The 12,369-nt window shown below is 42.0% G+C and overlaps 1 protein-coding gene across 1 annotated transcript in view; it reads left to right on the plus strand.

The window, feature by feature from the left end:
- Positions 1 to 12,369, plus strand: part of CORIN (corin, serine peptidase) — a 112,999-nt gene that overhangs the window by 100,209 nt on the left and 421 nt on the right. Inside the window, exons 17-21 of the mRNA XM_051617632.1 lie at positions 311 to 433; positions 5,941 to 5,990; positions 7,460 to 7,634; positions 9,958 to 10,229; positions 11,907 to 12,040. Coding sequence (XP_051473592.1) covers positions 311 to 433; positions 5,941 to 5,990; positions 7,460 to 7,634; positions 9,958 to 10,229; positions 11,907 to 12,040 — 754 coding nt within the window. The remainder of the gene's footprint in view (positions 1 to 310; positions 434 to 5,940; positions 5,991 to 7,459; positions 7,635 to 9,957; positions 10,230 to 11,906; positions 12,041 to 12,369) is intronic.

A 12,369-nucleotide genomic window follows, 5' to 3' on the forward strand; every position in this document is an offset into this window, starting at 1 on the left:
AGCAGAAAACTGTAGAAATAGTATGTTAATGTATGCACTACAGTAAATGCCACCAGAAGGCGCTTGCTGTTCCTGATTCCAATTCTGGTTCTTGTCAGAAAATAACAATGTCAGAGACAGTTACGTGTTACTGGTTGGGCTTCCTGGGGTGATTTCATTCCCCTAACTATGATTCTGCTCCATGTGGCTTCGACATAACATTCCGCTCAGTATCTTTGCAGTAAACAGGAGGCATTAGGGACTCTTCACCTTCATAATTGTAACACAGAGACCTAATGGAAGGTCTGTGAATGTCTTTAATTTGTTTCAGAGGACCATCCAAAACAGAAATTGTGGTAGAGGATGACGAAACGCAGCATCAAAAATGGCTGAACCTGCATTCAGACTGGAAGAATAAAAATGCATCCACTTTACATGCACTTCTAGTGAATGGGTAAGTGTCAGGTAAATGAGCTTTATTTCGCTGCTTTGTGTAGTCACTTAGCAGTGGAGGCTGACAAACTCCCTCTGGTAAGCTTTTTTTTTTCCCCAAGGTATCTGTATAAATCCCAGCACACACTGATGTGAGTTGCTGAGATTCAGTCTAAAACTATTTCAGTGTCTACTACAACTGCAGTCTCTTTTTAATTCACCTTGTGACTCCTCAGGGGCCCATTCTGCTAGACTAGCAACATTTAAGTGGCATGGAGGTGATGCCCTTGAAGTACCCAGACCAGACAGCTTCATTAAATTCCTGCTGACCAAGAAAGTCCAGTAAGTTCTATATAGCAAAACCTGCAGCAACATCTAAAGCTGATAAAGCTGATATCACTGTGGGAGTCTGCTATAGACCTCCCAACCAAAGCAGTGAGGTGGATGAAGATTTCTATAAGCAGTTGGGAAAAATCTCCCAGTCACTTGCTGTTGTTCTTGTGCGGGACTTTAACCTCCCAGACATCTGCTGGGAATACAACACAGCAGAGAGGGAACATTCCAAGAGGTTCCTGGAATGTGTGGAAGATAACTTCCTCACATAGCTGATAAGCGAGTCGACCAGGGAGGGTGCCCTCCTGGACCTGCTTCTGGTGAACAGGGAAAATCTTGTGGGGGAAGTAAAAGTTGGAGGCTGCCTAGGACACAGTGAACATGAGATGATTGAGTTTTTGATCCTTGTAGAAACAAGGAGAGGGGTTAGTAAAACTGCCACCTTAGACTTCCAGAGAGCAAACCTTGACCTGCTCAGAAGACTGATTGACAAAGTCCCTTGGGAGGCTGCCTTGAAGGATAAAGGAGTCCAGGAAGGCTGGACATGCTTCAAGAAAGAAGTTTTAAAGGTACAGGAGCAGGCTGTCCCTGTGTGCCAAAAACCAGTAAGTGGGGTAGGAGACCAGCCTGGCTAAATAGGGACCTTTGGCTGGACCTTAGGTCCCTAAAGGAGAGTCTATGACCTTTGGAAGAGGGGACAGGTCATTTATGAAGTCTATAAAGATGAAGTAAACCTATGCAGGGTGAAAATTAGAGCCAAAGCACAGCTAGAGCTCAAACTAGCTACAGCTAACTACCTAACTAGCTGTTAGGGGTAATAAAAAATGTTTCAGTAAGTTCATTAACAGCAAAAGGAGGATTAGGGAAAATCTCCATCCTTTATTGGATGCAAAGGGAATCTTAGTAACAAAGGATGAGGAAAAGGCTGAGGTGCTCAACACCTACTTTGCCTCAGTCTTTAGCAGTGGAACTAGCTGTTCCCTGGATACACAGCCACATGAACTGGGAGGGGATGCACAATGAGGTCATCACAATGAAAGAGGAAGTGGTCAGAGACCTGCTACACCACTTAGACACACAGGTCTATGGGACCGGATGGGCTACATCCAAGGGTGCTGAAAGAGTTGGCAGATGTGATCACCAGGCCACTTTCCATTATTTACCTGAAGTCCTGGATAACTGGGGAGGTCCAAATGGACTGGAGGGTAGCAAATGTAACACCCATCTATAAGAAAGGCAAGAAAGGAGGATCCAGGAAACTATAGACCTGTCAGTCTGACCTTGGTACCAGGGAAGGTCATGGAGCAGATCATCTTGAGTGTTATTAGAAGACATATAGAGGATAACCAGGGGTCAGGCCCAGTCAGCATGGGTTTGTGAAAGGCACGTCCTGCCTGATGAACCTGATCTCCTTTTATAACCTGATGACCCGACTATTGGATGAGGGAAAAGCTGTGGCTACTGTCTATCTGGACCTCCAAAAAGCATTTGACATGGTTCCCCATAGAAGTCTCATAAAAAAACCTGGCTGCTTATGGCCTGGATGAGCACACGATCTGTTGGATCAAGCACTGGCTGGACAGTCGGGCCCAAAGAGTGGTGGTCAATGGAGTCAAACCCAGCTGGTGGCCAGTCACAAGTGGTGTTCCTCAGGGCTCAGTGTTGGGACTGTTTCTGCTTAACATCTTTATTGATGATCTTGATAAGGACATAGAGTGTATCATCAGTAAGTTTGCAGATGACACCAAGCCAGGCAGTAGTGTTGATCTGCATGAGGATAGGGAGGCTCTACAGAGAGACTTGGTTAGATTGGATTGTTGGGCTAATGTTAATGGTCTGGGCTTCAACAAGGCCAAGTGCCAGGTCCTGCACTTGGGCCACAACAACCCCAGGCAACACTACAGGCTTGGGGAAGTGTGGCTGGAAAGTGTCTGGCAGAAAAGGACCTGGGGGTTCTAATTGACAAGCGGCTGAATATGAGCCAGCAGTGTGCCCAGGTGGCCAAGAAAGCCAATGGCATCCTGGCTTGTGTTAGAAATGGTGTGACCAGCAGAAGCAGAGGGGTGATTGTCCCCCTGTCCTCAGCACTGGTGAGGCCACAGCTGGAGTATTGCGTCCAGTTTTGGGCACCTCAGTTCAAGACAGATATCGAGGTGCTGGAGCGAGTACAGAGGAGGGCAACAAAGTTGGTGAAGGGCCTAGAGAATAAATCTTATGAAGAATGCTTGAAGGAGCTGGGAATGTTTAGTTTGAGAAAAAGGAGGCTGAGGGGAGACCTAATCAGTCTCTAGAACTACCTGAAAGGTAGTTGGTAATGAGAAGCCAGGATCTCATTTTTGAGACATTGAAGGTATGACTTTGAGACTGAAGAGCCAATGAATTTACGCATCCAGGACAAAACTGTAGAACCACCTAACCCCTATCTGCAACTGCATTATTAAAAAAGCAGATAATTGTTTCTCTGTTCTCTTCCAAATGCCTAGGAGGTTTCAGAATGTCCTTGTTCCATAGAAGATCCTTCTGTTTCAGAAGGAAAGACTGTCTTGGGTAAATGCAGAGGTGCAACACATGTGAAGAGACAAAACTGAAGAATTCACTGACTTTTCTTTTGTTTGGCTCCATGGTTTTCTGAACTGAAACTTTTCCATAATCGCAGAATACTAAAAAATGTGTCTGCAAGTACCTTTTGCTTTCCTGCGTCTCAGCTTTGTACTAGTTCTGTTTTACATTAGTATTTTCCCTGTTTGTTTAAGTTCATTTTTATTTCTTCATTTAGAGGATGGTGCCTGGTCGTTTCAGCCACACCAACACCAGGCAATGCTACAGGCTTGGGGAAGAGTGGCTGGAAAGCTGCCAAGAGGAAAAGAACCTGGGGGTGTTGGTTGACACCTAGCTGAATATGAGCCAGCAGTGTGCCCAGGTGGCCAATAAGGCCAACAGCATCCTGGCTTGTATCAGGAAGAGTGGCCAGCAGGAGAAGGGAAGTGGTCATGCCCCTGTACTCAGCACTGGGGAGGCCACACCTCAAGTACTGTGTTCAGTTCTGGGCCTCTCACTATAACAAGGACGTTGAGGTGCTGGAGCATGTCCAGAGGAGAGCTGGCAAGCTGGTGAAGGGTCTAGAGAACAAGTCTTTGGAGAAAAGGAGGCTGAGGGGAGACCACATTGCCCTGTACAACTACCTTAAAGGAGGTTGGAGGGAGGTGGGTGTTGGCCTCTTCTCCCAAGTGAAAAATGACAGGACTAGAGGAAATGGCCTGAAGTTGTGGCAGGGGAGGTTTATATTGGATGTCAGGAAGAAATTCTATACTGAAAGAGTAGTCAGGTGCTGGAATGGACTGCCCAGGGAGGTGGTAGAATCACGATCCCTGGAGGTGTTAAAAAAAAGTGTAGACATGGCTTTTCAGGACATGCTCTAGTGGACATGGGTTTTTTTGGGTTTGATTTGATTTGGTTTTTTTGTGTTGATGGCTTGGGGGGGTCTTTTCTAACTGTGTTGACTCTGTGATTCTGTGATAATCCGTGTTGTAGTGGGGGTTTTCAGAGTGCAAATATTCCTCAAACTTGTGCACAGAGTTTCCTGAAATTGATCTCTAGAAACAGAATGTTATGGTTCGTGTTTTCAGGAACAGAAAGTAGACTTGTCTGCACAGTATTTGAATGGGGTATGTGCAGTGTAAGGTACAGAGGTCTGGTCAAATCACAGATTCAGGCTAATCTGGTGAGCTTGTTGTCACACTGTTGTTGTGTGACTTAAAATCGAACGTAGCCTCTTTTTAGATGGTTGCAATTTTAAAGATACTGACACCCTACTGAGATTGCAGCCTTCAAAGAATTACCTGGGGAGCAGCTCATCTGTGTATCCAGTCTAATTTAGCTCTGCATCTGCCTCAGAAATGCACATATACATAGAAATGAAAAAGTCGTGGAAATAAAACAGCGGTCAGCTAGGAGAGCACCAAGCCCACTGTTATAACTAGGATCTCCTTTCCTTCGACAGAGAATCACTTCTTTCCTCTCTCATCTGAAATTTTTCAACAGAAATTATTATTTTTTGTTGTTTTCAAACTTAATTTTGCAAACTTCCTGGGTTTTTTTCAAAGTGCCCAAAGTGTTATGGCATGAAAGATCATCTGTTACCAAAGGCATTTCAAAGGAAATCCTGTCCTTCAGCTGTGAGGAAGAGGAGAATGGCAATCTCTGTGCTTTCAGGTGCCATAAACTAAGATTTGACAGACTTGTCCTGGTTTGAGCCAGGATGAAGCCAATTTTCCTTTTGCTGATTTTTTTTTTCCCCTTCAGTAAGCTTTCTTTTAGCTAGTAGCAGTGTTCCAACTGAGACTGATAAGAGTGGAATGTTTTTCTAACTGCTGGGGCTCCAAGGTCGCACCTTCACTCTGCCGGCTCAGACACTACAGTGAGATCTTTGACCCCCCATAGGAGGCTGAGTTAGACAGACAGCAAAACTGGCCAGAGATATTCCATTCCATGTATCTACGTAAGCTCAGAGGAAGGTCAGAGATCACAGAAGACAACTTCCTTCCTGCTGCTTCTTCCCTTCTCTTCCATCCATGGCTGGTGTCCAGGGAGGACTCCATCCATCCATCACTGCCAACCCCCAGGCTCGAGCTCTCCTGACCCTCATCACTCTCTGCTCTCTTCAGCAGCAGCTCTGAGATTTTTCGGGACTGTTCCCAGCTCAGAAGATGCTGTGGGAGTTGCTGGGGGTGGGGGGGAACACATTTGTATATAATTGTATATATTTTCTTATATCATCAGTGTTTAATTAAAGCTGTGTAGCTTAGTTTTCAATCCAGCAGAGTCTCTCTCTTTTTCTCTCTCCTTCTCTACCTGGGTGGGAGGGGGAGGGGATCAAGAGAGTTGTTGTCAAACTGAGTCAAATGGTGACAAGACTGTACCTCCCAGCTGACCTCAGAGCTGGATCACAGAGTGAGCTGCTCTGCAAAATATGTACCATCCATTCATGAAATGCTTTGTAAAGCTGAACCAATATTTTGAATTATCTCTAGGCAGACCATGGATGATCTGGCATAAAAAGTTCCTTTTGTTTCTTTTTACAGTTTGGGGGAATTTTTAACAGCTGGTTCACAAGTACAATACCTGTGCTGTTTGCAAATTACCAAAAATTGCACCAGTTAAGTGAGTTTTCCACCATGTTCTTGTTTCAATTTTTAGACAGAAGTGTCGAAGCAGAAGCAAAGTGGCTCTCTTCTGCAGTAAAGCAGGTAAGAGAGAAGTGCATATAAAACACATATATTTTCCAGATGTGTTAAATTAGTTTAACAAATGCATGTATTTAGTGCAGATTAATTCTGAAATTTTACTAGACTTCTGCAGCATCCAGTTTTGCATTTTATTCCCCCCTGCCCTGTTCAGTTTCACCAGCTTTTCTTATTTTTTGACTACAAGCCTATGCATTGCAGTAACCCAGTCCTGCTCTCACAGAATTAATGGTGTCAGCAATCAGATTCCAAAAATTAATGTGATAATACTTTGTGCTGAAAATATCCTTTACCAGAGAGTGCTTAGGAGCCTGTCTGCCTGGGAGTTGAAGCTGTGATCTGCTTAGTTGTGAAGGGTACAGAAGAGCCTGAAGTAGGAAACTACAGACCAAGTCAGTAGGCATAGCAGTTTGTGCAAGCTTAAGTGGTTTGAAAATGTAGAAATTGTTCATCTTCAATGAAATTGTGTTCTACAGACAAAGAGGACTTGGCTGAAGAACATTTAAATTATGGATTAGCTCAACATGGGGAAAATTAAACACCAAGCATGACCTAAATTTGGGAAACTAATAAAAACATTTATTACTTTTACTGCGGAGGGGGCAGAGAAAGCCTGTCACAGGTGTTTGCTTCTGACTTGGGGTGCACTTAAAATCCTTTGCTTTCTGAAGTTAACTGAACGCAGTAAGAATTACAAGTTAAATAACCATTGCTCCAGTTTATTTCTCCACCACTAAATTTCCACAGACACAGTCAATGGCAGTGTATCATTCCTTGGAAAGCTGATTGCAGAAACTGGTTGTGCTATTTTCTCTCTAAATCAGGCTGAGTAAAATAGGATAAATAGTAAGTCTGTGATCTTACAAATCTGGAATATAAAGTGAAACAAAAATGAAGGGCTATTTCAGAAAAGTAACAGGCAGCTGGGAATCTAGTACAATTTCCAGGGGAAATGGCTTATAAAATAGAATGGACAGAGTATTGGAGTGTCTTCAGATATTCTCCCTTAGTAATCTCCATGGACAAAGCAAGCTTTATGCCATGTAGCTGAGTAAACTGTGACATTCACCTCCTACCTGGCTTAAGAAAAGCCATTATTGCTGAGCAGATTTTCAGAAGCAGTTCTTATGGATAGTGCAAAGTAGCCCAAACATGTTGCTAGGTGACAGAAAGACACGAACATAAACCCAGGAAATTTTCTGCAGGGCAGCCTGGTACCTCTTGAGAGAAGGGAAGTCAGGATCCCAAATTTAGCTTGGTTAATATTTCAGGCTGCACTGGTCAAAAATCCTTTGATATGAAGGATGGAAATGGTGTGTTTGATACTACTGTGTGGATATTGATTACTTCATTTACTGGATTGTTGAGTGTAATTTCATGACTGTTAATATTGTTCTGTGCCCAGTTTTCTTGTCAGAAGGTAAGTGCTGCTTCTGTGGTTATGATTAACTCCTGCATCTCTTCCTCACCAGACTGTGGCCGTCGCCCAGCTGCTCGCATGAACAAGAGGATCCTTGGTGGTAGGACCAGTCGCCCAGGCCGATGGCCATGGCAATGCTCCCTGCAGAGTGAGCCAAGTGGACACATATGTGGCTGTGTTTTGATTGCCAAGAGATGGGTCCTGACAGTAGCACACTGCTTTGAAGGGTAAGAGGGCTCAGTTATACTGTTCCCATCAACTTGCACATGTGAATTACCAAGTCCTCCTTCCTCTACCAAACACACTGGGGGTAGGTGATGACCTTTGCAGAATGGCAAATCCCAGAGGCCTGGTTTTAGTAGACTAAAAAAGAAAGTATATGGTATAAAACAGCATCAGCTTAGGTTTTCACATGCTTTATTATTCATCACTACTGATGAAAGCTAAAGGAAGATGCTCTGATTTGCAGCAGGAAACAGGAAAAGGGAGAAGATCACAACACAAATCCTAAATCTCTCATACAGCTGTCATAGATTTAAAAAAATCATCCTGAGCTACAGCATAGAAATAACCCTGGAAAAATGCTGGAGCCATTAGTAAAAATAAAAACTGAGCATTTATTCACAGTGCAACTGGCATGTTAAAGTCACTGTCTTTTCTAATTACAAACACTCCACTCCTTTATTAGAATTGCAATAATGAAAAAGTCAGTATTAACCACTACTCAGTGCCTGTTCATGTCTGAGGCCCTGTGGTGGATAGTTAGGAGTGCAGAGGAAGTTTACATGTCTTAGGCATTTTCTTAGTCACTGTCAGCTTTTTGGTATTAACAAACATTTCTTTTTCATGAATCTCCCTTTTGGAGGGAAGCTTCTTAACCAACTTCTTTTGTCTTGCACCAAAGTTTTTTCAGTAGTTTGCTAAAGATAATTGAAATATATGTTTTCTGCTGTAGTTAGAAAGTACTTTTCTGCTATGCAATTGTCATCAGTGCTTAAATCCTGCTTCAAACTGATACTTGCTGACTGAAAATTATTTTAGACTACACAAAGCACCTTTTTTCTGTTCAAGCCAGCAGAAATTCTGTGGTAAGCAAGTATCTCGACTGATGTTTCTTTATAATGTTAATCATTCCCTTTTTCAGTTATAATTTCCATTTTGTCTTTTTATTTCTGAAACACTGAGTTATCTGGTATTTGTGATTATTATTGTTGTTGTCGTTGTTGTTGTTATTATTTTTTTATTTTATTTTATTTTTTTTCCTGGCTCTTGATGGAACTTGTGGTAGGGATAAATTTTGTGGCTTTTGTGTCCGAACCAGAAGACTTGAGGCTGGGGATAGTGTGAGTATCTCAAGGTGTGAGGCTATTCATGAAATGCTACAGGAAATTACAACAGAGAGACCTCAGTTGTGACTGTCACATTATATCAAGCCCTAAGGTTGTTCAATAACTGATTCCATTCAGTGAGAAGTAATAACCTGAAACTTAAAAGAGTAACCTAGATGACCTTTCGTTCTAAACTGACGGAGTGCTAAACCTGAATAATACAAACTAGAATATTGTGTTGATCAGATTTTGGGTCCTTCACAAGGAATTTATCTTCTTTCCCCATCTATTTTTAAATAAAGCTAAGGAGTATTTGGAATATTTCTTTACCTATGAAGGAACTATTTCTGATGATCTAAAACAAAGGGTGGGATTAAGAAGTAAATACAAATTCTCTCATTTTTGCCAAATGCAGAAAGACTGCCACTACATTTTGGAACTGTCTTTCATCAGTTGTGAAAAATGCTGACTTTTTGAGGGTTTTCAGAATCACAGTCTAACTTATCCTGTGACTTACCCTGTGACCAGTTCTGATCAAGAGAAGACATATGAAAGCTTTTCATAAAGTTTATGTTTTTCTCATGTGGCTCAACAAACAATAGTTCAGTCTTTCCACTTGTCTCATATACACTATTTTATAATGATCTTGGATATTTACCAGAAGAGTCTTAAACAATTGTGAGAGTCAAAGTAACCTTTGATCTTAGGCATAGTAAGTAGGCTTATTGCAGAATAACTGCACAATAAGTAAAGGACTTTTCTCCTGGCTATTATAAAAAAAAAATTCATAGTATCATTGCTTCTTGGAGACTTCTGTGGGATCACTGCTGTCAGCAGCCTACTACTGAACAATCTTGTCACCCTAGAGACATTTGTACACACCCACCAGTGAACAAGAGAGTACCTAAGACTTGGACAGGATCTGAGGGATGATTTTTGAGAGCCTTTGGCATTTCATTCAGCAACTGCATTTCTTGGTATGTTGCATTTCTTCTGAACATGTGAGCTTTAATTCATTTGGTAACAGGCAGGGAGAAAACGAAAGGCATTGTCTTTTGTTGCTCAGATCTTAGCTCTATGTCATGATGCCCAAGTATTATTTTTTTCTTATAGCACATGTGTGTGCTTTGCAAAGCAAGTCAGGGAGAAAACATTCTCGGGCATTTTAGCTTCAAAGAACGCTCTCAAATGAAATTTCCCGTTTTTTCTTTTTTTTACAAAGGAGGGAAAATGCTGCTGTTTGGAAAGTAGTGTTTGGGATTAGCAATCTTGATCATCCATCTGGCTTCATGCAGACCCGATTAGTGAAGACCATTATCCTCCACCCACGCTACAACAGAGCCGTGGTAGACTATGATATCAGCATCGTGGAACTAGACCAGGAGATAAGTGAGACAAGTTACGTGAGACCCGTCTGTTTGCCCAGCAAGGGCCAGCTGGTTCGGCCAGATACCTACTGCTACATCACAGGCTGGGGACACATGGGCCACAAAAGTAAGATGAATATTTCTGGGACTTTTGGAAAAAAACCTCACATGTTAACCTTCTACTGAGTTAATCAAATAGTGATCCCATTGGAAAGCTTTATCCATTACACTATTACCAGCCCTTATTAAATAGTAGGGAACTGAGACTACTCATGAAGGGATCTAGCTGTGACCAGAGTCCAGCTTTTTCAAGTCAGCAGCCTGAATTTATGCTCCTTAATCCATATTTAGACAAGTGCCTTGATTTTCAAAACTTTTGAGGATCTAGAAACTCCTGTCAACAAATTCACCTGAACTGGTTACCATTTTACTAGTTTAGGTTGTATTCAGATATTCAGAACTGTACTGAAAAAGTTTGAGATCACTGGGAAGGGAGGCGGGGGGGGACATTCCTGGTTCAGTGAAGGTGGAATGCAGTGAAAGCATTGGCATACAGGCTGAACAAACATCTTGAATCACCACTGTGTCACACTGCACACTTGTAACATGATTTATTCCATCCAGTCATAATCACAAATGTTGTTTTTGCCTCTCTGAACAGAATATTAGTGTGTTTTCTTGTTCAGCTGTCACTGCAATACTTGGGTCCCATGACAGGAACAGTTGAGTTACATAAATCTGTTTAGACAAAACTATTCTGCACGCATCATATGCAAATTAGCCCAGCCCCAACCCTCTTAATACTCCAGCCAGTGTGTTTTTTCCTTTGCTGTTATAGTAATTACTAGGGAAGGCTGTCATTCTGTACCTTGGAGAAGGACATTTTCCTTTCAGTATCGCTTCAGGTGGGTCTTCACCTCTAGTGGCCAAGTCAGGCATGTGGCAAAAATTAAATCCACATGTGAGGGACAGGCTGTTTGCTAGCTGCTCTGCCCATCCAAAAATATCTTCTACGTAAAAGAAGGAACTGCCCTCCCCCCAGAATGCTTTTGCACCACTGGAAAGTGGAAAAAGCTTCTTTGTTCTCTAATGTGGTTTCAGCATTGGTTTGAAAGGTTTTGTTTTAAAGCATCAAAAGCCATCATGGCTACACAGCAGTTAGTACTTTGTGCCCTAGGTTGAAAACCTTTTCTTAGAATGTGAGCTTGCTCAACTGTTTAGACTAGGAGGAAGTCCTTTATTGTCTCTTGAATGTGCTGAGGTAAATTCAGAAACTTTTGAATTCTGCTTCCCTGATACACTAAGTCAAGTTTACTCAAAATGGCTGCAATTATAACAAGCTTTACCATGAGAGACACTGAGAAACAGGGAGACATGGAACAATGAGTCAAACCTCTCCTCCACCTCCCTCACTTTACTGTTTTCCAGCCAATACTGTTCCCATCTTAAAAGTCCCACACCATACCACCTAAAGGTGTGCCCCCTCCTCACTCTGTCAGTGTGAATGCAGGATAAACAGGAAGTATCACACCAGTCCTCATGTGTCTGGTCCTTCTCCAGAATGCAACACACACACTCCTGGCGCAGGAGCATGAGTCACAAATCCTACGATGCAGCAGCGCAAAAACCCACCTGCTTTCACTTTAGTATTGTGCTAAAGGGAGCTTCTTCTCTCCTTACCTTTAATATAAGTAATATTTACAGTCTATCCTAATGGAAATATTTATCATATCTCAATGAGCCATCACAGCTCCTATTTGTGTGTTTGTGTGCATATAGCTTAATGTTTAATTCTGTTCCTTAGTGCCTTTCAAGCTTCAAGAAGGAGAGGTTCGCATCATTTCCCTCGAACATTGCCAGTCATATTTTGACATGAAAACCATCACCAATAGGATGCTGTGTGCTGGCTACGAGTCTGGCACTGTGGACTCTTGCATGGTAGGCTTCTCTCTAAGGAGAAACTCACAGCCAGATGTGGTTATAAATCAAAGTACCGTGATGTATATTAGGTATAGCATACTTCAGTTATTATAGGAAAGACAACAGTTATTTGCATATTTTAATCCATATTTTATTATTATTATTAGTAGTAGTATAATCAGTTTCAGCTTATGATAATGAAATGCTGCTTGAAGACTAAGGTTTATCTGTATTAGTTAACTGTTAGACTGATTTATTTATTGTTAATTTGCATGAGCCTTTTGCAGGTTATTTTTTGTACAAATATAACGGGGAATAAATAATGTTAACGCTGTGTACTGCTACAT

Source organism: Apus apus, chromosome 4, assembly GCF_020740795.1.
Source record: "Apus apus isolate bApuApu2 chromosome 4, bApuApu2.pri.cur, whole genome shotgun sequence".
In the NCBI taxonomy this organism is placed as follows: domain Eukaryota; kingdom Metazoa; phylum Chordata; class Aves; order Apodiformes; family Apodidae; genus Apus; species Apus apus.